Source organism: Chaetodon auriga, chromosome 11 (genome assembly GCF_051107435.1).
Source record: "Chaetodon auriga isolate fChaAug3 chromosome 11, fChaAug3.hap1, whole genome shotgun sequence".
In the NCBI taxonomy this organism is placed as follows: domain Eukaryota; kingdom Metazoa; phylum Chordata; class Actinopteri; order Chaetodontiformes; family Chaetodontidae; genus Chaetodon; species Chaetodon auriga.
In genome coordinates this window covers 13,103,335-13,128,498 of record NC_135084.1, presented here as the reverse complement: position 1 = coordinate 13,128,498, position 25,164 = coordinate 13,103,335, and the positions used below count along the sequence as shown (strand labels likewise).

At 40.3% G+C, this 25,164-nt stretch overlaps 1 protein-coding gene across 2 annotated transcripts; it reads right to left on the bottom strand.

Moving 5' to 3' along the window:
* Positions 1 to 10,916: 10,916 nt before the first annotated feature.
* hmgcll1 (3-hydroxymethyl-3-methylglutaryl-CoA lyase like 1) lies at positions 10,917 to 24,380 on the bottom strand. Of its 2 annotated transcripts, none has more exons than XM_076743213.1 (9): positions 23,952 to 24,380; positions 22,229 to 22,306; positions 21,612 to 21,719; positions 21,150 to 21,245; positions 20,809 to 20,957; positions 19,911 to 19,974; positions 19,175 to 19,363; positions 12,369 to 12,494; positions 10,917 to 11,973 (listed from the first exon to the last, which is right to left on the bottom strand). In XM_076743213.1, exons 1-9 carry the CDS (start codon positions 24,045 to 24,047, stop codon positions 11,869 to 11,871), a joined length of 1,011 nt encoding a protein of 336 aa, XP_076599328.1. In that variant the 5' UTR covers positions 24,048 to 24,380; the 3' UTR covers positions 10,917 to 11,868. The 2 variants fall into 2 exon arrangements, with proteins under 2 accessions (XP_076599328.1, XP_076599329.1); XM_076743214.1 differs by lacking the exon at positions 23,952 to 24,380 and adding an exon at positions 23,743 to 23,905.
* Between the last annotated feature and the right edge of the window lie 784 nt (positions 24,381 to 25,164).

Sequence of the window (25,164 nt, the reverse complement as noted above, 5' to 3'; positions counted from 1 at the left end):
CAGCACTTACCTTGACACACCCCAGGGTTGGTCCTTTGAAATCTTTTGTGTTGGGAAGCCTGGCAGGTCATTTGCTCAGTTCAGTCCAGCTAAAACAGAAACAAACTTACAGTAAGTTCAATGTTTTTGTGTTTTTTTGTATTTTTTCTTTCAAAATCAAAAGTTCTCTTCTCAACTGTAAACAGTCTGAAGAGGTATCTGAGGAAATCAGTGTTTGTTGTGTCTCTCACATTTCCTTCACGTGTTTCACATCAGTGCACGTGTGTGGCGTTTTCCACTTACGTGTCTTTTGTAAAAGAGGATGTAGGAGCTCTGAATCCGCTGCTCACACGCAGAAGCACCAGTTGTTTCGGTTACCCGAGCATCATCGTACGTGAACCAGCGGTCATTCGGGTCCGACTCTCCAACACGTCGATCCAGGCCGTCAGAGGAGAAGTGTCCTAAAAGGAGAGGAGTCACTGTTAGGTGGGCTATCACAGGAATAAAAGGTTCATATTTGTGTCGGACAAATTTCTCAATGAGAGAAAAAAAAAACAAAAAAACAGGTGCATAAGATAAAATGATTTACAACTTGTATTTTCATACAGTGACTGACAGCAAAAGCAGCTAATAACTGAATTAAGAAAGTTGCTGGTTAGCAAAAACGACAAAACAAAAAGAGTTCTACTAATGTTCAGTGTGAGTAAAATAATACTTTATCTTACCACTTTCTACCCCTGAACCATGATGACTGATAATGCTGACCAGACTGTAGCAGCCACCACCCTGAGACAGAGCACAGATATCAGATTTAGTACACACAGTCCACACGTTGACTTACATCCACAGTCTGGTTATTTATTTATTCTTTTTTTTTTTTTTTTTGCTATCAGGTCATTCAGTGTTTCCTTACCTGGTTAGAGGGTATCACGAGGTCTCTGCAGACGGCCACGGGCTGATGGACCTTTTGGAACTGGAAGGTCTCTGTGAACCTGAAGCGCTTCAGGTGCAGAATGAGCACTCTGTATACAGAAAGAAGACATATGAGCACCAGGTGATCGAGAAAAAATAATGAACGTGGCACTACTAACTCTTTCTATTTCAGTTCCTTCTGAGGGTCAGTGGAGCCCAGTTTGACACCACTGGATTGACCAGTATCATCACTGTGCATTGTGGTCAGGAATGATGGATGTGATGTTACTTACTTTGGCAGGTTCACAAATGATGAGCGCTGGCTTGACGTGGTGGCACCACACTCACAGAGATACACCAACTCCTCCTCCTGCAGAACAGCACAGAACACACATGTTTTCACTTCCATACTGGATTTACATGCACAACAGCAAGACAACTACATAAGCAGTGGTGCTGGGATTGAAGTGTGTTTTCTACATCGTATTATCACATTATATCAGTCGGTTGTAATGGGAATGATGAGGAGACGTGTTTCATACCTTCTGCAGCATGTCCATCACTGTTCCACACCCAGGTGACAGGTTCAGGGACAGGTTTGTAAAGTCCTCCTGTCTGATGGATTCTGCACCACAGCTACAGATTCAAAAGACAACAGAGTGATAAAACAGCTGCAGAGGTCATGACAAGACTTCCAGTCCCATTCAGTGATGTGACCTAATTGAATATCTAAACATCTTCTTACTGTTTGCATATTTGCAGGTTGATACGTCTGATAGTTTTGATTTAATAAAAACAAAATTTTAAGAGATGAGTGTCAGGAAGTGGTCACCAATAGAAATTTTTACCCCGCCTTGACATTTACTCAAGTACCTTACTACTTATGTACAAATCTGTATTTTCTTCTCATGGTACTTTATACTTCGACCCCTCTACAATTCCGAGAACAATATTGTATTTTCTTCTTCACTACATTTATTGACAGTTTTTAGTGACTAGTTACTTTACACATTTAGATTTTTACATGAAACACATGAAGAGTACATGAACTATAATGTTTGGTTTTAAAATAAACTTCTGTACCTTACAATACATACATTAAGAGCTCAAATGACTAATACTTTCATAATGGTTTAAGTTATTTTTCATGTAAAAATGTCTGACATTTCATGGTTCAGGTAACTCAAATGTAAGGGGTTTGCTGCTTTCCTTGAAATTAATTTAATTATTTCAATTTATTTTTGAAGATTTTTTGATTGTTGTTTGATTGTTTGGATAAAACAAACATTGTGAAAGCGTCACAATTTTCTGAAATTTTACAAACCAAACAACAAAATTAATCAACTACTCAAGAAAACAAACAGAACAATTTAAAAGGGAAATAATTACTTGCAGTCCAATATAAAATAGTTAAAAATCAGCTCCACCTCAACCAACTACACTGTAAAACACTTCTTTGACATTAGTCATAATAAAAATCTAATGATACATAATAGTATTACAAGTTTCTGCATTCTGAGTTCATTCACTTTTGACACTTTTTGCTAATTTTATATTATACTTAGATACTTGAGTAGACTTTCACTTTTACAGTGTGGTATTAGTACTTTTACTTCAGCAAAGGATCTGAATACTTCCTCCACCATTGCACATGAATGTGTGTGACTGTGTAGTCATACCTCTTGCAGGTCCTGGTGTTCTGCATCTTAAACATCAGGACATCTTCCACTGGACATATGTAGGTCATGCCCATGCTGGCTGCTTTCGCCTGAAGCTTCATGGCCAAAGATCTGATCTGGTCCAGCATGGTGGTGAGGAACTCATGAGCATCCTGCAGATATACACACACAATCATACAAAGAAGTTGATACACAGAGGAGAAGCTGTCAGGAAATGGTGACACGACAAACCATAAAACCAGCTTACGTACTTTCTGTTTGAAATCAGTGAACTCTGGATTCCAGACAGAGATGTCCTCCCTGAGGTGCATGAGGTGGCTAAACTTACGAAGAAACTCAGTGGAGAAGTGGGATTCTTCGATCCTCATAAATGATCTGGAGAGGGAGACAAAATGGTTAGAGGCTTGGTCTCTATTGTTGCTGTTCACGGTATAACTTGAGAAAAAAAATGAGTGGTTGTTAGTTAAGGGTGCTGTACCTAATGAGTGCAGCCTCAGGGAGCAAACTCCAAACCTGCTCCTGAGAACTGATGGCTGTAACAAAGTCCTCCAGTGTCAGGAGGCTCTGCAGGCAGGAGTTCATATAGCAGAAGTTTAACGGGTTGGGAAACCTGAAACACAAACAGGTCAAACACATCTCAGTATCATTGATCCTGGTTTACTTTGATGGACACGTGTCTCTAAGGTGTGTGTGTGCGTGCGTGCATATGCAGATGTACTTACCCAAGACTGGTAAAACTCCCGGGCTTTACAGCGGAGACGGTATCTTTCTTCTTCTTCATGTTTTCATCTGGAAGGGGCAGGGGGCTGTTCTTCTCCTTTGGGACCTCTTCTTGAGTCACTGGTACAACCTGCCAGAAATGATATTGGGGTAAGGAAACACTCATACAAAGACACACTCATCAACTCATAAATGTCTGCTTCATGTTGAGTGCTGCACTTAGTGCCACACATACATACCTTCCCCGACCTCCAAAACCTCTTTGTCTTTTTCTGTGACTTGGTGGTTTTGTCACGTGAAGTCTTTCCCAGAAGGCGACCAAAGACATGATACCACCACGGGATGCTTTCAGACTTCATGCTGTGGGTATCAGGAGCTTCTGGGACAGAGACACTGTTGATAAAGAGAAATACAGTTAATTTTTCTGTTGCGTAATCATGCTCAAAACTGAGTCACTGTCATGTGTGACAGGAGACAGGTCCAGCTGTCCATTCTCAGCTGTGCTACTGACAGGAGCAGGAGAAAGGTTTGTGTTTCCTGACACTGTACACACACACACACACACACACACACACACACACACACACACTTTGTGTGAAGAAGCTAATCAGCCAGACCATGTGCAGTAGATTGAGAAAATAGCCATGTAAAAACATTTTGTTTGTTTACACTCTGATTTTGTATTTGGTTACTGACAGTTTATGTAGCTTTATTTTGAAGGAGCTAAAGCTTCCTGTGATGATGCCTGCTGGTCTTGTTCAATACAGAGCTAAATGAGAGCAATAAAGTGTCGTAGTCTCTTTAATACTATCTGCCCTTTTACAGGTAAGTAAGTGTTCAAAAGCACCGTTGTGATTTCACATAGTTTATACATATTATTAAGCTCATGTAAATGATAATTACATGCAGCGGAAGTTGTTAGAAAGTTACTTAGCAAAGTGAGGCTAGCCGTCTTCTGTTAGCTAGCTAGCGCCCTCTGTATGACGCGATATTGGCTGAGCTACGTTCAGCTAAGGCGGGAGACCGTACGGTTGTTCCCGAAGATAGTGTTATAATGTGTGTTATTTACTATTTCATTGATATGCTGAAACAGTAGACAACTGCAGTTTAATGCTGATGTCTTGCTGCAGTCATTTCAGAGTTTGGAGATTAGTACGTGTGTATATATATTAATATAGTAAAATGGAACATGCAGGACAACACTGTGATAGTTACGGATTTCCTTACCTGCTCTGAGAGTCGGCTGGCTGTCCGGTCTCTGGTGCCACAACGCAAGAATATTTTGATTTCTGTACAGAAAAATAAACAGGATTAAAAATGTGATGAAACAAAGTATCTACACAGCAGACAAAGAGTCACAGTATCTGAACAGTGTGAACTGAGAAGCTGAAATACAGTCAAAGTCACATTAACAATAGAAAATGTGTAGTATATCTAGAAGACAAACCTTTACGAACGAGCGTAATAAACCACGCATCTTTGTGTCTTTGTAAATCTTCTCTTGAATTGAAGTATTGCCTGACTGAAAACTGCTTGTTGGTCCTGTGTAGACTGGTTTGGTATGACTCGTGCTAGTCTCAGTTCTGTTGCTATGCACGGATGCTGTACGACATTCAAATGTAAACATGTTTATTTTCATATCTGCTTGTATGTTAGTTACATATTTGTTATGTTTTAAACTTTTATGAACACATCTTGAAAAACCCAAACTACAAATAAGTGAAAGAAATTGATCTTTGAAAATTGTTTATCTACAGAAACACATATTATAACCTGCTGCACTTAAGCAGAAATACATATCAGAATTAACTCAGTACATGTAGAAATACATTTTGAATCCCTACAAAGTATTATTATTACTACTTTTTGACAATTAATTAATTGTTTTGACAATTAACATTCAGAGCTGATCATCACTGAATTTTTGGGCCTTGATGAAGCTCATTATTTTGTTCTCACCTACCTAGAAACACTTGAACAAATATATGTGTGCACTGTTAAAACAGTAATAATAATAATACTTTATTTCTATGTGATGTGGTCTTTTCTGTTTGAATTTGTTCCAAGCAGAGCAACAGCATTTTGCATTAACTCAAGGTGAAGACAGATTTTGGGTTAATCATCGAGACACTGACTAATAATTGATAATAACCATGATGCAATTGTAGAAAAGCATGTAGGATCTTACAGTTTACACTATACTTTATGTATTAGCTGGTAAGATGCAGTATGACGCACATGACATCATATACAGTGTGTTACATGCATGTGTAAATACATATTTTCATTTATGTGCACATATTCATACAATCACATAAGATTGCCATTATATTAAACAAAATGTAATGGCAGTACAATCAGCTAAGAGCATCCTGGATTAGTATCAAACCTCAATGTAAAGATATATGGCCAAAATATAGGTATAAATGCCCACACAAAATGGCCAAAATTTCGATTTCATAAATATTAACACAGATATTTATGTGGATAAATATATAGTAAATTGCCGTTTTTTGGAGAACACCTCAATACACCAATAGAGAAAACACATCAGATCATGGTGAATGTACTGTTCAAGTTGAAAGTCTTTAATGACGTATAATTTGTTGATATCAAAATGATGTAACAACGGTCAATGGAAGAAAAAAAACATAAACCCATTAAGGGCAGGGCTGATCTAACCTGCATGAATTTCATCACAGCAACTCATAATGTGACTCAGTGGTGTGTATAGCCCTCATGCCACCCTCTTGGAGTCTGTTTCTGACGGTTTGGTCAGAAACATGCACACCAGTAGCCTGCTGGAGATCATTTTGTCGGGCTCTGGCAGTGCTCCTCCTGTTCCCCTTTGCACAAAGGAGCAGATAGTGGTCCTGCTGCTGGGTTGATGCCCTTCTACAGCCCTGGCCAGCTCTCCTTGTGTAACGGCCGGTCTCCTGCTATCTCCTCCATGCTCTTGAGACTGTGCTGGGAGACAGCAAACCTTCCTGCCACTGCACATATGGATGTGCCATCCTGGAGGAGCTGGACTACCTGTGGAACCTGACTGGGCTGCAGGTACCGCCTCATGCTACAAGTAGTGACAAGGACACTAACAGAACTCAAGATTAGAGAAGAATCAGTCAGGAAGGATAAGGAGAGAGCAACTGTCTGTGGCCACCACATGCAAAATCTTTCCCTTTTCTGGGGGTTGTATTGATTTTGCCTCTCCATTGCACCTGTTGCCACATTCATTTGCACCACAACAGGTGTAATTGAGTCACAATCACTTGTGCTTCCTCAATGGACAGATTGATATCCCTGAAGTTTAACTTACTTGGTGTTGTACTGTGATGATTAAGTATTCCCGTAAGTTTTTGAGCAGTGTTAGATTAGATTCACCTTCATTGTCATCGTCAGAGTGCAGCACATAGACAATGAAATGCAGTTTAGCATAAGTGTAGGTAAAGATAATGTGACCTGTGATATGTGTGATAATGGCACCTCCTGGCAGCATATGTTCTCAGGCTCTGACTGCATTGTTGCACAATTTCCACATGTAAACTAATACAAACAAATAAAAAAATGCATGTATAAAGCTAAAGAAATAAGAAACCTTGCATACCAGCATTTTCAACCAATAACAGCACCCATGTTTTACATTAATGTGTGTGCTCTAGCTAGCTACTTTTTCCTCAGCCTGAGGTGAATGGCCAGTAGTGCTGGTCAGCAGTATATCTGTGTGCGCTCTGCCCATTCATATGTAAATGACAAGGAGCGCTGGAACTACAGCGCAGTCAGACCGGGCAATGTCTCAGCAACCCAGTGATTGCTAGAAACCCCCTCCCTTCGGACTCTGCTTTCATATGATACCAGGCTAGTGTGGTTTGCCAGACGTGGTGAACTAAGTGTACATACGCTATTTCCGTGTTGTCGTTACATGCGCATATAATTTCTTGGGGTATGAATTTTGTTTCGTTTGGGTGGCAATGCTTGGTAGAGGCTTTTCGCTGAGTTGCTCCCCGTCATTCTGCGGTCTTCTCAAAGCTGCTTGTTGTGCATCCAAACGCCACCGCAGAGCGTGAACTGTGTCCAGGCCTATTCGTCGTTTCAGTTCATCCAGTCTTGCATGTTTCAGGCTGTTTTGAGTCTTTTCCATCACTGTGAGCTCGTCCGCGAACTAAAAAATAAATAGATAATCGTTTGGCCATTTCTCTTGGAAAACAGGACATTCTGCATCCTCTCACGTTTTGTTTGCAGGCGCCATGACGCACTGACGTAAATCAGCCGCGACGTGTGTTGCGTTCAGGGACCACTCGGAAGAACGTCTTTAGTGCGCTATTTCATGTTGCTTTCTTCTTCCAAATAAATAAATAAGTAAATAAATAATTTTAAAAAAAAGCATTTTGCTGATATTTATGAATTGCCTCCTGGGTCAGATCAAATAGTCTCGCAGGCTGTATATGACACAGAGGTTCACTGGTAAATCTGGGAATGATTTTGTCTTTTTCTCATCCTTCATCATCTTAAATGAGTTAATACTGAGTGTTTCACTTGGGTCTGTGGAGGCACTGAAGCCCCTATGTAGACACAAATTATCTTGTGTGCACAACATATCTTGTGCACACAAGATTAAAAAAAACATATCTTCTGGGCCTTTGGGGTTCTGTATGGGTTTGTGCCTCCCAGCCAAAATAAATACATGAAAGAAAGGACAGAATCAGAGGGAGGCATGATGACACACACAGTGATAAACAGTGTCAGACATTAAATGATTGTAGTATTTGTGTTTAAAAAACTCACAGTTTTGATATTTTATGCTAATGAACTCTTCCAATATTTACGAGAGGAGATGTGAGGCTGGACAGGCTTCACAGCTACGGGCTGTTTAGACTCAATGTTTCATCTGACCAATATGTCTGAACTGTGGGAGGAATTAGAGGAAACCCACACAGACACAGGATGGATGGTCACAGTGAGGAAACAAACAACCACATGCAAACACATGCTTACTGCACAAAGAAAGACCCCTGTTGGTTGGAAGCCAGACGGTTCCTGCTGTGGTAAACACTGAGTCAACCATGAAGATGTAAGATGTAAATATAGAAGAGGAAGAGTTGGATTGAAGGTGCTCTGCTCTGTATGCTTGTTACCTTCTTCTATTTCTTCTTCATCTTCCTCTTTTGTTCTGCAGCAAACTCCTTGTGTGCCAGACAGCGTCCTTAAGCTTTTTGATACCCTGGTGATCAAAGACAATTTTCTTTGTAGCCTCTCATTTCTCATCTTTCCCACCGTCTCTCTCTGTGTGTCGCTCTCACACGTCACTCAGGGCTTTGTGCTTCCACTCACACCGGAGTTTCCCAGGAGGGTTTCGGAGGTGCTGAGATCTTTGCTCCAAATGTTCCTCCCACAGGATGATGGTCTGAGTGGTTAGGCTATTGTTTGCAGCATTTGCCAGAAAAACAGTTTGTCAAAGTGCCTGCAGGACTTATCCAGAAGCCTGTGTGTGACGTTCACCCTCACTGTGATCCAGCACCACTTAGCTTTGTGTGATGGCTGCTGCAGGGCGCATGAGGACAGCTTCTGTGTCCATTTTTATCTCTTGGTCTGTTGGCTGGAAGGCAGAAATAAATAGGCAGTGTTTAGCTAGTCTCACCTAACTTGTTACAGGTAATTGTTACGCTAGGAGAGTTCTTTCATTATGTTCAGACACCTGAATGAACTGTAGGTTTATAACATAGCAGAATGGATAAAGGGATGGCAGTGATGATACACTATGAACCACCATGGTATAGCTGTGGTCCCCAGATGATAAATCCTGATTCTTTGGTGACCCCTTGACTTTTCATGGTAAGTTTTCACTTTAAATATTTCAAAATGCACTGAATGGACTGACTCTACATTTGGTACACATATTCACGTATCCCCTCGGGATGAATAGCAATAACTTGGTGATCCTGACACATTGTGCCATCGTCTGGTCAAATTTAGCATTTTTCCAGCACTTTGGTTTATGACAAAATATCTGCGAAACAATGACTACACCATCAGGTTCATTTTTGCTTTGTGTTCAGGGCTGCTTGCCAAATAGTAGCATGTTAACAGGTAAAACTAAGGCGGTGAACATGGTAAATATTATGCCAGTTAAACATCAGCATGGTAACGTTGCGAGTGTGACCATGTTAGCTTGCAGACATTAGCATTTAGCTAAAAGTACAGCCTCACAGAGCTGTTAGTGATTCTTAGTCTTGTCAAAAATATTATTACTGCCTTACATTTTTCTTCAGTTTTAGCACAGGTGTCAGTCAAATTCAGCATTATATACAGCACAAAGATAAACATCTTTATACACTGAACAAACATATAAATGCAACACTTTTTGATCCCATTTTCCATGAGTTGAAAAAAAAAAAAAAAGATCTAAGTCTGTTCCGGTGCACACAAAAGATTTGTTTCTCTCAAAGTTGTTTAAATCCATGTTAGTGAGCGCCTCTCCTTTGCCAAGATAATCAGACCACCTGACAGGTGTTGCTTATCAAGACGCTTATTAAACAGGATGATTATTACACAGTTGTGGCTTGCGCTTGTCACAATAAAAATTATCATGAAAAATGGGAGCACAAACAAAAGTGTTGTGCTTCTATTTTTGCTCTGCCACCGTAATGCAAAGGCACCGACTGTATTAATGTGAATCAGGCCACCAGCATTAAGTTGGCTGACTTATGAAGATTCCCCTTTTTTATCAGCTTTAGCCAGGGTGTGAGCATACCTCCAGTGATTTGTTTTGGGATCTCATTTCCATCCAAGTCTGAAACAAAACCCCATTGTGAGAAATATTGTGACAAATGTTCATCCCCAGCCTCTAAAACAGACCCAAATAAAAGTGCATGAACTTTTAAAAAAGACCTTCCCAGCAGAAAGGAACCACATTTGATTACACCACACTGACTCACTATTGCATACCATAGCAATCAATTGGCATAAGTAAATATGCATGTTCTTACAAATAATTGCAGCAGATTTTTACTGCAATGCCAGTAAACTTATTGAACGTTTGTTTCATCTTCCAAAGTTTCACTCACAACCTTGCTCGCTATCGGACTGCTGTCATCTGATTTCCCTCACATATCTCTGAAGATGTCTGACTGCATTTGAATGAATAACATTTTGATGAAAAGTTGTTTGCATACATGATGAAGATGGAGCATTATGCAACTGCCACATTTTAATACAATTATGCAAATGTGTGTTTTCTGCAATTTTCAACCCATTAGAGTCAAATGTTTGTCAGTCCCAGTTTGTACCCTATCAGCCTTCACTCTGGCATCCTAATTATACCGATTTACTTTGGGATATAATTTTGATTGCAACAACAATTAACTACTGGATAGAAAACCAGAGGCACCCTGGGTCCCGAGGACCCGGACAGAGACTTTTTCTCAAGCATAATACAGCACATATAGCAATTATTCTTTGCCCATCTTGCTTTAAATCCCATTAAACGTCAATGTCCAATTCCATTTCAAAGTTTCTATTTTATTATGTTTTACAGAAAGCAGAGAAGGATTTCAACAGACAGGACAGATACAAGAAGATGCAACCTCAGTTGAATTTACACCCACGCAGGTAATCCTCCCACACAGTAGCTTATGTCATGGTAAAAGATTTTTAATGGCAAAAAACGATCAAGGAGCACTTCTTCAATTATCTCTGGTGAACCTGAGGGCAAGAACTCTTCAGAGGCTGCTTTTAAACAGTTATTTTTGTGGTAGTTTGAGGTGAGTCTTGTTTTTAACTACCCATCACACAGGATCGGACTGGATAGGAAAAGATGAAAATATCTTTGGAGAGGTAAAGTGCATAAAGAAATGCTTCTATTTTACAAAGCAGAAAGTTTTTGCAGTTTGTCTTCTCTATAGTCAAATAATAATCACGAAAAGTGTTTCCACGGTGCTAATAAATTGCTTCCAACGAGTAACCAATGCAGACTAATTTCTCATTCTGTTACTTTTTTGTATCATAAGGCCACTGAGCTAGGCAAAGTAATAAAAGTGAGCGACCTTTACAGGGTTTATTTGTCAGAGTCAAATAAATATGAGAAGGATTTAAAATAGAAGTGGACTATTCATCAATCAAAAGGGGCCGGATTGTATTCATAATTCATCAAGCCATCAATCTTAACATTTAATACTCTTCTTCGTAGTTAGTTATCAGCCTCTAGCTATTTACAAGCCAATATGACCTGTCCTTGTTCTTTTGTATGTCCAACACCACACAGAGCAAAACAAAAACAAAAAAACAAGCCAGCCAAACCTCACAGAGAATAAATTGATGATGGAGCTGCTCATAATGGTCCCTCCAGTCTGAATAGACTTCAAAATGTGGAAACTAACTAAAAGGAAAGAAAGTGAGCTTGAAAGAGTTGAGGGTCATCTGATGACTCTTGAGATTATTGGGATGAGAAACCTCTGACAGTTAAAACAACGACCAGCGTACTTCAGCTACAGCAGCATAGGCAACAAATCGGAAGGCAGCAACCACAGGGGAGGTAATTTTAACGGGAGTCCGATATTTAAATATATTCCTTTCCAGAGACACATCACGGTGTCCCGCCTCTTGCCTGGGCAACCTTGGAGTTTGTCTTGCGACATAAAGCGCTGCAGATGAAGTCACCAGCCTCTATAACTTTGGCAAGGTTCACACCCTGCAACACAGAAAATGCAGTGCAGATAAAATGCAGTACGGACAAGATGACTTTGTAATAATTAGGAGAACAAAAAGTGTCAACCTGAAGGCTGCTCATGAGTTTTAAATGGACGTGTGCAACAGGTGACAGAGGACTAAACTGTAGTGACAGCATTCCGCCAGCAGGGGTAGGAATTGTTAAATAAATTGTTCCTGAGAGGGGCATGCAACACCACGGGCTTGAGCGAGTTATGTAAAAACCACTGATATTATAAAATAAACACTTGTATTTGCAGAGCGATGTGTTTATGTAAAAGAACTCTGAAAGTCTGTGTGAGTTTGGTTCATCTGTCGGGATTATAGAGGCATAAAACACAGCAGGTCTGTCAAAGTGCACTGTGAAGAAATGCTTACAGTTTCAATGCCCATGCCATGAAGCATGTAGAGAACATCCTCTGTTGAAACATTGCCGGATGAACCCTGAGCGTACGGGCAACCTCCCAGGCCAGCTACTGCAGAATCCACCACACAGACCCCCATCTGCAAGGACACACAACAGAGACATTCAGCACGTCTGCACAAGCTTCACCTCAGGTAAAATCCAGGAACAAAGCTCCTTGTTCTGTTGGATTGTTCTGCCCGCTGCAGTGCGCCTTGCCAGAGCTGCGGTCGTGTTTTACAGCTGTTTAGGAGAACTGTGGGCTTATGTCTCAAAGATGAGTGGGCACAGGATGTCCCGCAGTATGGCTTAGTCATCCTCTTTGTCAGCTTATACCACTAGCACCACATAATTATGGCCTTGTTCATATTAGAGGAACATTAGAAATGCTGAACAGAACATTTCATATGTTTCTGATTCTCCTGGTTACTCGTGTTTTTACAGCGCTACTCTGCCCTTAAACCATGGGGATTCACTTTCTTGCCACATTGAGAAGACATTTTTTGCTTGGCTGCAGGGTGTCCTCTTACACCGTGCCAACAATACAGGAATTGTAACATACTACACAAATGTGCAGTTGCTCCAAATGATCGTTAATGTCATAAATTATTTCGGAGATGACCGTGGTTGAAAATGCTCCTGTCCTCCAGTGGTCTTTGGGCTTAAAGATGGAAGAATATTCACACCTGAAAGACAAAAATGTTAAGTTTGTTTCCTTTTTTAACTTACATGTTTGACTCACTGGCTAACAATCAACATAATTGGTAGATTTTGTGGGAAACATTTTTTTCTTTTATTGGTTACTACACCAAGTGTCTGGCCTCCATATGAGAATAAATGACATGTTTTAATTAGTTTTTCTAAATCTCTGCTTAAAATGCTGCTTGGGAAATATGAGCTGACTGCTTTTGTTTTAATGTGGCTGCTGCAAGAAGAGCTGATTTATATAGATATATTTTACATAAAGAGACAAAACTGCAGTTCTTGCCACAGGTATAAACTTTGTTTTCACACCAAAAAATGACGAAGCCAGACTTTCAGTTTTTCAGAGTCATTACGGACTAAGGTCTCGGGATGTTTTCCACATGTCCCTGGGATCGTCATGAGAATATTAAAGATGTTTTCCAGCTTCCGTGGCAGAGCCAGATGTCAGAGGATCCCACAGTGAGACAAAATTAACACGCTGATCCTCTCAGTGGCATCGAGTCATGAAGCACTTTCACCCCGTGGAGCAGAACCAAGCAAGCTAAATTAAAAGAATCTCTATTGCCTTTTTTTTGGTGAACAATGCTGCTAATTGGTCGCTTTTCCTCCAGACAAGAACTTACTTCTTTCAGCGGCTGTCTGAGCCAGCCGTAATTGCTGTTTGTGTTGGCAAGAGAAGAGGAGGAGGTGGGGTAGAAGGAGGAGGAGATCTACTCCGGTGTGTGCAGTGCACGAGATTTCCAGACCTTGGTTAAAGCCAGAGCAGGATATTGTACTAGGCAGAATTTTTTGTAGTATAAACACAGAGTTGTAATCTACCATGCCAATCCTCTCGCTTTCAGCTGCTAACCGTGTAAGGCCAGAGGTCCTCAGCATACTGTTTCTGAGAGGAACAAAACAGAGCCTTCAGCAGCGTGCCCTGTTCCTCTGGACACTAATCGCGCAGGAATTGGTGGTCAGCATCTCGAGCTTGCCAATGCTCAGTTAGGTTCACACTGCCCAGAAACCAGATGTGCACCCAGTGTTAAAAAGCCATATTCAGTGAGCTGTGGCCATATAAAAACAATACATTCCTGCGTAAAGACACAGTGCATTTTCAAACTTGCATGATTTGGGATACGCTTGTTGACATTCTACACCCTGAGTGGACGAGGCTGAAGATGGACATGCTCCCATTTTGGTTTTATAACTGCGTCAGAGAGAGAGGGAGAGAGAGTGGCTGTATTCACTGAAGGATATGAAGCAGTGATGCTTTGCCTGCTGCTACATAAACTGGGAAGCTGAAAGAAACTGTCACAGACCCACTGCAGACACATATATCACCTTTTCCCAGGAATGCGTAAATAAGCTTTCCACTGGAGAGCAAAGCCCAGACACTGGAGGACAGCGAGGAGATAGACAAAACAAACACATAAAGAATAAATAAATGACATTTTTACCTCAGGATATATGTTTAAAAATAGTGAATTACATAATGAAGTCAGTCACCTTCCATATCAACCTTTTTTCATGAATGCAGAACAACCAATAACCACAACAATCAGTCCATTTTATGTCTTAATGTTCAGGTGGAAGCTGTGCGGTCAGTGGGGAACCGCTCTGTTAAATACAGTAGTTATTCAATCTTAGTATTTAACACCAACATTACAACTGTCGAGCATTTCTTATGTTTTACAATAAAAAAGACCAGAAAGGGCGCTGTGTGTGTGTGTGTGTGTGTGTGTGTGTGTGTGTGTGTGTGTGTGTGTGTGTGCACTTCCTGTGCCCTTAGCATTGGTTTGAAAGATGATACTTTTGTTGTTCTTCATTATGTTAGGTCTCGTCGGCTATTACGAGGCTCTGAATGTCATACTGTGAGTGCATGTCTGTGTCTGTTCTGTAATGATTTTTACTATGTACCCTTCCATTTATTATGTGGCCTCTTAAATGTGCTTTGATGCTGTTTTGTCAGCTTTTTGAATGTCTGTTTTGCTTCTTTCAAAACATCAATCTGTCCTACAGCTGCAGATGGAAACTGACCAGTTCTAACACATTTACATCATATTGATGTTGATTCATTTGTGCTGTCTCTGATATGTATGACTACATATGAATGTACTCATCTTTTTAAAACTGCTTTTGCTGTTTGATTTCTGTCTTGTCCTCTAATATTATTATATGCTGCACTTCTATTGTGCTGTAGGTTTTTTTTACTTACCTACTTTGCCATGTAAAACACAAGTATCTGAAACTTTATTATCTAAAATTAATAAAATCTATTATTTTATCAATATTATTTTGAGATTCATTATAACTGGACTCAATACTTGTCTATTTCAGCTGTGTGTTTGTATAATTATTTAGCATTGGATTTGATTGTGTGGTTTCTCTTCCAAAAAACAGCATTTCAGCGGTGATGATGAGGACTGTGATGGTGGTGATATGACATAATATTATATAAAGTCGTACAGTAAATGTCAATTATAACATCATCATATTGACATCTGCCAGTGACAAGGAAATACATAAAATCGGGCCAAGATAAAATTGTGCTGGAGTTGTCAACAAACGGGTGAGCACGCTTACAGTCTCTTTGAATGTTAGTAAAACAAAGCTGTTGACTCTGGAGAGAGCGTCCTGGTTGGTCCGTTTCCTCATGGACAGAGACAAAAGAAAATACTGAAGATGAAAGTTATTGTTCGTGGAAAAGTCAAGTGTGAGCACAAACAGGTGATACTATATTCCCCAGCTGCAGTGGTACACAATACACCAAAATTGAGGGCAAGAATAAATAAATTTCCTTGCCAAGCCTGTGAAATCTAAGTACATACGTTGTCATTGTGTGACCTGTCAGCAGTAGGTTTGTAACAAAGCCCCCCCCCCCAGACCTTCTGGAAAAAAAGAAAAGGTACAAAGACTGAGGAATGTCTTTATCAGGAACAAAAGAGGTGACTCAGGGCTGACAGCGCAGGGGGAATTCATTTCTCTCCCAGTTGGTGGTGTGGACTTCTGGCACACAGTAATGAAAAGCTGTGATAAAATCTTTCATTTCCATCTTGTTTATGGGTGAGCAAATGGTAGGCTAAATATTCCCGGCTGCTATTATTTTCTGTGGCCATGTGGCAGCTGTGATGAATCATTCTAAATATGATCCGCAGAGGAATTTCACCGTCCCTCTGCGCCTTTTCACTCCGTGGTCCACAGTCAAAGCTCACTTTTAAAATATTTGCTACTTAACGCATTGTTGACCTCTTCTTCAGCACAGATGAACAAGACGATCAAGAGAGAGGCATCAATATTAGAGTAACTCGAACCATGACATCATCCTAATAAACGCTTCATTGTGTTTTGTGCCCTGACAGAGTTGACTTTGAAGTGTGTTCAGGTGCAGCAAATAAAATCTCCTAAAGAAAAAAGAAGAAGAAGAAGAAGAAGAAGAAGAACTCCTAAAAAAAAGTGAATAAGCTGATATTCATATAAAGTATAAATGCTGCATAAACATGCAATCCAGTTTTATAGTATAAAGGACAGTATGTAGTAGACAGGACTACAATGAGAAGTGACATAAAATATCAAAAAATGAATGTGAGTAATATGTAAAAATCTACATAATGTTGCTGTATTTACCATTTTTTGTCTTTAGCGGGTGTGTAACTGTTAGTTAATTAATTGTCTTAACCTCTAAACTGAATTATTCTTGGCTGATTCTGTGAATGAATGACATTACCACACTAAATATGCAGTAAACTACAGCAAAAGTCACAGAGCGTAATTATCTCCTGCCCACCACATATTTACAAGTGCCACCAAAGTTTCTAGAGTTGGGTCTGCAGCTGCAGCACCGCTCATCACGTGTTCAGCAGCGAGCGAATGAAAGGATCATTTTCCACTGGCCTTTAAGCACAGCATTGTCAGAGAGTTCAACAGCCAAGCGACAGATGAGTTAGGAGCCCCCCAGGGCCCTTGTATCCACCTAGCTCTCAGTTGCTTTGTCCAACAGACACTGAATAGGTGAGCCTTTGTGCTGACCCCCTCACATCTGTTGACCCACCCAGCCCCCAATGAGCTTCCTCCTCTGCAATGACAATGTGCCCCAGAGAACTGATACAGCCATATCTGCGTTACCTCTGTTTTATGTCTGGATTTATGTCAGTTTTACACTCGCTGTGGGCAAAGTGGTGAAAAACACCCTGACGGGAGCTCTTCCAGAGGGCTCGACAACCTAGCTGTGTTTTTGCGAGCTGTGTAGAAACAGAGTGCATTACTGTAAAAAGTCCAAGTTGTTTTTTGAATACATGTGCACTGTGATGGAAGGGCCCATTGGAAATATCTTATGTTCATTAAGATTCTGGGTTTTTTTTTTTTTTTTCTCAGTGGCAGTTTGTGAATCATCTCGCTTTGTGGGGAGGCTAAGATCATGTTTCTTAATGCCCCTCTTCCTTGCTGAATGATGGATCCGGGTTTTCTCTGTGTCCCATTGTAACCTACACATTTGTTTTGTGTGTCCTCAATACTCGCCAAACAGAGGATACATTCATAATGTCGTAAAGTGACACATTGTCATTAAAGCTCAGGGCAGATTCAGGTTTACAGTGAGTTATATAAACATTTGGACAGTGATCCAAACACTTCAGCTCAATCCTCCACATGCCGGTATTTGTTTAAGAAGAGAATGTCAATAGTGTTTTTGAGATTAGATGAACACATAGTGCATGTGATTATATTCACGTAAGCCCAAAGGTATGTGAATTTGGTATGATTTCAAATGACCTCAAATGACTAAAAATAAATGGCCATCAGCCAAAATGAAGATTTTGATGAGCGTTTAACTTCCTTTCGGCTGATTCCAGTGGAAAACAAATTCTACTCTTTGTAAAAATGATGAAAAGATCCTGTTTTTGAATGTACTGTAACTTATGCCATGAAAATTGTCGAAAAAAAGATGGATTAGGAAGAGCTTAACATATGATTATCCCCAGCAGGAATCATGATTTAAAACCTCAGCGGAGACGTGTGATCTCTACAGTGTTGGCAGTTACTTATGGAAGTTGAAAGATATCCTGGAACAAGAATCACCACCTCGACTTTGCTTCCACATCTGGCTGCTCCTCTTCATGTCATCATGAGTAACATTATTGATTTATGCAAAGGCTGGGCTTCTATCCATCGGCCTGTGGCTCTCCACAAGAGTGTCCATATTCATCATGAGGAGAAGGATGTGTATGTGAAGGTGCCCAAAAAAACAGTAGAAAGCAAAGCCGTCGAACAATTTAACATGAGAAGAAGTGCAGATCAAGAGGATGATAAATTACTGTCTTGTGCTTGTGCACAGGACGATCTCCTCACTCTCAATCTCACCTCCTCCTCTCACCATGCCAGTGTTTGGAAGCCCTCTGCGCACCTCTGTGAGAGAAAGTGCTGGCACTTTTCCCATTCCTCACACAAAGGTCAGGATGTTTTCTTCTTCACATCAGAGAGGTGTGACTCACGCCTGTCTGCCCGGAGTTATCAGAGCTCATGTCTTCCTTTTCTTCAGAGAGACCTGAGAAGTGTTCAGCCTTTCTCCTCTCTCCCACATTACTTCACCAAATTTGCAGAAATGTCAGGTCTCTCCTTCAGTCTATTTTCGAAGATGTCTGTTTGATGTCTGCCAGGTTTTGAGAATTTTCAAGCTCCTTCCTCGTCGTTTCCCAGAATTCACAGGTCCCTCCACCCAAATTTTGCAGCAGCCTTGGAGCCATTCCACTTCATTTTAAGAACTTCCAGAAATGCCAGGTGCCTTCAGCGATTCTCACTCAGAATAAGGGAGTACGGTCTTGCCAGAGAGAGCAGCACTTGCAAACCTTTACCACAGATTCTTTTAGAAAGATGGACAGAATGTCATAAATGTGGATTTGGGGTTGCACTGTCATTTGTTTGTGTCTGGTAATATATATTTTTTAATCAAGGGTAAAGGCTTCATTTTCTTTACCCTCGTTTTTCTCTTTTTCTTTCATTCTTCATGTTTATTTCATCATTACAAGATCATAATTACTGTGGTCAGTAGTCACAGTATTTTTTCAGATCGCTGTTCATACTATGCATTATGAGTTCTTACCTGAAGTGCGGTCAGGATGTTGGGCAGTGCTTGCCCGTAAGTGTCATGGCAGTGAACTGCTACAGCGTTGGTGGGCACCTCCTTCATCACACACTGCAGCATCTGAAACATGGAACCTGGAGTACCAACACCGATGGTGTCCCCCAAGGAAATCTCATAACAGCCCATTTCATATAACCTCTTTGCCACCTAAAGGGTAGAGAAAATATGCTAAAATGAGAGGTAATCATTCAGTACAAGAACTGTCAATCTTATCTACAGTGTCATCAAGCATCATTTGAAGTTTGGGAGAGAATACACCTTTAGATTTAAAGTCTTCAATCATTTATTTGTAGTTACAGTTGGAACATGAAGAACTCAATTATCTGAGTGAATGTTTGATCTTAAACATGTTTATCCAAAGCTTTTGCATCATTGTGCAACCAGACAATTACACAAGCTGCTGAGATAAGAGCTGCTCTCCTGTGGTTTAACAAAATGAGCGTCATCTCATAAATCCACTGTGTATGACAATAATAGGAAAAAATGTATTGCACCATGACAGATTAATAGAAAGAGGCACGAATAAAAAACAGGCACTAGCAGTCACTTAATCTTAACCAATGTATAAATGTCCACAAAAAAAGTCATTGAAATGTTTTCTAATATGCTACATCAGTAAGTTCGTTATTATTTTCTCAACTGAACGTTTCATTAAATGTTAAAATATAATAAGAACATAAAAAGTTAATCTCACCTGTGCAACTTTGGACGGTTCAATTTGTCCCTCGTGGGGACATCCAAGGGCACAAGAAACGTATCTGAAAGAGGACATTTGTGAGAATTTTGATGTGTTTATATAATATTTGGTGGCATTTGAGGTTTTTGACTAACTATGAAAAAACTTAACAACTGCTGTGGAGGTAGCAGCAATTCACTGTAACGTGGAGAACGTCAAGCGGCTGATATGTGGGACACTTTCACTGAAACAGCAGAATGTTTCACCATTGCCTGTTGCTGTTTGATGGACGAGCTCAGTTTATGTGAGGATAAGGAGATCTTGATGTTTTTGTTCTTATTTTGTCTGTTTTTGTGTTTGACAGTGAGATATCTTAAAGGAAAAGATTCACATGAGATTTGGTTAACAGATGTGTGATTCGATTCTGGTGGTGATCCAGATGTTGAGTCTCGGCCATTTGTTAATCATCAAACCATATTTGGCTCTTGGAAAGTGACAGTGTTTACACTAATCCACTGTTGCTCTGACGTGTTTATCTTTTGTGGACCCAGAGGCTCATATACATCTAAGAAAACATGCATTATAGTTGCAGAGGTTTGCTCTTCCATGTGTGACAAAAGGCACAACTGTGTATATTCAGTCACTTCTCTGTTTGGTTTGCTTCAATGTCCATCTGGACTTGTGGTTTGCTAATGCATAGATATAGCCCGGTGAACATCTGGAAGTTTGCTACAAAGCTATCATTACTAAATTGTGCATTTTCTCCTACATATAGACACCATAGTATTTTCAACAGTTAATGTTTCATTTGGGGTAAAAGAAAATAAATGCGATAATCAGCATAAAATCACAAAGTGAGTAAAATGCTACATAGGTGTTTTCACTCATTCAAAGTGACAACTAATACAATACTAACCCACGCACTGGAATCTGGCGCTCTTTGGCAGTGTTAATGACTTCCTCAAACCTCAGCATACTTTCATCAATAGAGCAGTTAATATTTTTTTTACTGAAGGTTTCAGACGCTGACCCAAACACCGCCACCTCAGTAGCACCAGCTGCGACCTTCAACAAGGAGAGAAAAATGAACTTGTAAAACGGTTTTGAACACTGTGTTGGAGTCACACTTACGTAAGTGTAGGAATTATGTGGCAGAAAAGATTACGGTGCCAGCAATTAACTCAAATCGACAAGCATGGGTAAATAGTTACGGTTTATAGCGGGGATCATCGTGCCGAATTGAAAATGAGTACTTACAGCGTCTTGGAAGCCTTGCATGTTAGGTGTCAAAACAGGGTACTGAACATGAGGTGCTCTCTGGATTCCTCTGAGTACGTCAGTGTGGTCTGCCATCTACATGAGGGGGGGAAAACAAATGATGTAGAAAAATAAACCTTTAACATCATCCTGCACAAATGTTTTCACATGCTTGCAGGCAGCAGAGATTCCATGCAGGACAAAATTACTTTTCATGTCACAGTATAAACAAAACATCGGACATGTTCGTGTTTGCTCTTTTTCACAAAGCAAATAGCGGCACAATTTATGACTGAGAGAATGAGAAGTCGACTATATGAAGAATATTTTAGAATATTCTTCCCTAAAGTATCTGTGGGTCCAACAAGAGGAGCAGATTTTCCTCAAGGCTCATGCAGACAAGAAAGAGAGCCTAATAAATCACTCAGCACTCTTTTGCTGTCCACAAAGAAGAGTTATTACCTGCGGTACCCACTTTGAAGAGACAAAGCTGGTGGCCTCGATCACAGGCAGGCCTGTTCCTGAGAGCATGTCTATCAGCTGGATTTTCACCCCTGTCGGAACAATTTCCTGGGGAACAATGAAACTAAAACAGCTCTTTCTGGGTTTGATTCCACTCAAGATGGGCGGTACAACATGCACATATCACATAGCAGATTTGGTTTTTGCTATGCTGGCGGCCAATCACGTTAACATCTATACTATCTATATTCACACTTGCTGAATACTTTGAGATCCCTCAAAATGTGCAATTTACTTCTCATAACAACAGGCTGTGGTAAATAAAATGATCTCTGTGTCCACAGTGCAATCTGTAAAACTACAGGCGTGCAATAAGGAAATGATAAAGCAGTGACAGGCTAAGCAGAGTAAACTAAGCCAGGGGCCGTGTCATCTTTCCTATTCAATTTCAAAGAAAATGCGAAACATATGCTCCCGGCAATTACGACACACAACCCATATGTTTGGGTTGTGTTTGAAAGATACAGGAAAAAATGGGAGTTTCATGAAATGATCATGTATAGTAATATAAAACAAGAATGCATATAAATATATATGAGACTGAAAAGAGAGTATACCTTTTCATTTTGAAGTCCATCTCTCGGCCCAACTTCAACTATTTTAACAAACTTTGGATACTCGTGTCCTGTAATGGTCTGTGGAAAATATCAAAGAGAAACATGAAAGAGAGTAAAGAGATGAATACCATTCAACAGACCACTGAACGCAAGCAGTCAGACATCCTTTTGGCGCGGGATGGTCCAGGACACGTTATTTCCACCATGAACAACTGTCTATCCCAAAGCCAGATGAAACCTGAGAGCCAAAACATAAGCCTGTCGTGAGATTAAAACGCTAACTCGGGAGATGTGTCATAAAGAAACGACTGAGGGAGAAGGTGAGGGTAACTCCACATAAACCACACGGGGTTTTATGAGGATCAGGGTATTTTTGTGCTCCGGACCTCATAATCATGGAGAAAAAAGCCCTTGTTGGTTTTAAATATAAAACCTCAAAAGACATTTAAGATTGCAGAATTTGTATACTTAATTACCTAAACTGAGTGACAGTGACATTTGAAGAAGACCACCAAGCAGACCAAAAAATGTTCATCTATTGAGGCTATTTGTGTCCACTAGGGAGCAGAGAAGCAAAACTAGCTAGCAGACATTTCAAGCTATGAAGATGCTAAGGCTAACAGCTAATGTGTTAGCAAACAGTGCCTTCTTTCATTTCGGGCAGACATGAAGCAACATTAGCCTTCATTTGGAGTCATTTTTCTGCCTGTCTGAGAAATGTAGGTCCAGTATTCACAGTTTACATTAAACCGTCTTCACTAACTTTGTATGTTGAACAGTTAGCTAAGCTAGTTTACAGGAACAGGTAAGCAGAGGTGGAATGTAACTAAGTAATGTTACATGTAGTCAACTAGCAAGCTAATGTAAGTTACTTCAGTAATGATGCTATGTTGAAGTATTTGTACTTTACTTGAGTAGTTCCATTTTATGCTTGGCTAATTTATACTTGTACTTCACTGCATTTCAGTCACTCAGCTAACTGCATCAAATACAACTATGAAACTATGAAACGTGCTGTGCAAGTTAATGCATCAGTAACACAGTACTTTTACTTCTGGCACATTAACTACACTTTGTTTATAATATGGGTGTGCTTTGGAGTAAAACTTTGAATGTATGGCTTTTACTTGTAATGCAGTTTTTTTAAACTGTAGAATTTTCTTGAGGATTGATATTGAAAAAGAAGGCCATAAAACCAAAACAATGAGCTGTGCGCCACACATAGTGCTGCAAATGCAAATTAATGATTGAATGTCATTCAATGTTAATATCAAATCTATTAGTTAACATAAGTTTGATATGTGATCAGTGAGTAGTATTTAGCTACATGTAAAGAACCACTATGGGCAGCCTATTTGTCCATATGCAATAAACAAATATTTCTCTTGTTAAATTATTATAAAATAATCCTGCTGAGGCAGTCTAATGAAGTTACACAACACAGAGCAAACAGAAGCATCTCGTCTGCATTGTTTGTCACATACAGTCAGTTCAGAAACATGAGAACAATTTACCATTCTTACTTAGAGTATCCCAAGCATCCTTCAAAATATAGTAAAATGTAAAAATAGAGCAGAGTTTCAGCTGAAGAGGACCATTATATAAGCAGCATGCAGCATCAGCTCCGTCATCAGTGGCTGGCTTCTGTGCAGCCTCTCTGTCATGAGAGAGTCATGTGGCAGAGCATGTGCAGCAGATTAGAAACAAGAAATGCTACGCCCACCTTTTCCTCCAGCAGCCAGCGTCTCAGCCATGGATAGTCCTGGATGAGTTGCTCATAGCTCAGGCAGTGCTTCACTGTAGTGGGTACGTTACCCATCCGAATGGCTGCTGTTCAGCCCGCTGCACCTCCGTATCCTCTGAGACTGACCTGCACAGACTGCTGCAAGTAATACAGCAAATGGAAGCGTCAGATCAATATGCTAATGCAGGCCTGGACGATGGAGGGCCTCGCTGCATGAGGAGATGGCATTAGTGGATGGCTGCAGATGGTGGAGGATGATTCAGCAGTTGCCATGGCAGCCGCATCCCTACCAGGAGCAGATCAAAACAGAGAGGGATGGGGGAATGGAGACTGAGGGAGAGAGAGAGAGGAAATGGTGTGAAGCAAAGTGGTAAATGGAGCGATATGGGAGATTAGTGCTGCACTTTTGACTGGGAATTCTTGTGGAAGAACTGTGAAGAAAAAAATAAAACGTGCATCCAAAAAAGGGAATACAGAAAACATATGCAAAGAGGAGTTTGTACAACTGTAAATAATGTCCAAATTATGTATAAACAGGTTTAGTACTGAGCGCTTTCTTCACCGTGGAGGCATTTTAACCAGTGTTCACTAAAAAGCTTTACGGCTGATGTTATATATACATTGATTCAACGACAGGATTAGATACACACTCAACTCTCTACTCAAGTGAGAATCGAAAGCTTCAGGGAAACAGGCTGCTTTGATTGATCTCCTGTGACCAGAACAGTTGAGGGGTTTCCATTGCCAGACGTGACACTGCTGCCAATGTCAACTGCATGGTGTAATAAAATCCCTTGTTAAGCCAGGGCAACATTTACCAGAGAAAGAGCCATTCTTCTGAACCCAGATGTTAACAATAGAGGGGCTTAATGAAGTCCTAGCATTCAACCATCTCACCACACTAAACTGCTCTGTGATGAGAGACCTCTACCTTTCTCTCAGGGGAGCAGGGCGACTCATATGATCAGCCCTGAAAAAGCCTTTTTTGTAGCAGACTTCAAGGTTGATGTCTATCAGTTGCCACCCCCTAAAATTTAAATGCCTTTTGGCATATTGCCTCTAATCACTTATTCATGGTCCTCTGAGGCACAGAAAGACAAGGAGTGCAGCAGCATTAATGTTTGAACTTTGAAGTATAGAATTTTTAAATTTACTTGGCAACTTTTAACAAACTTTATTTAGCTGTTTATTA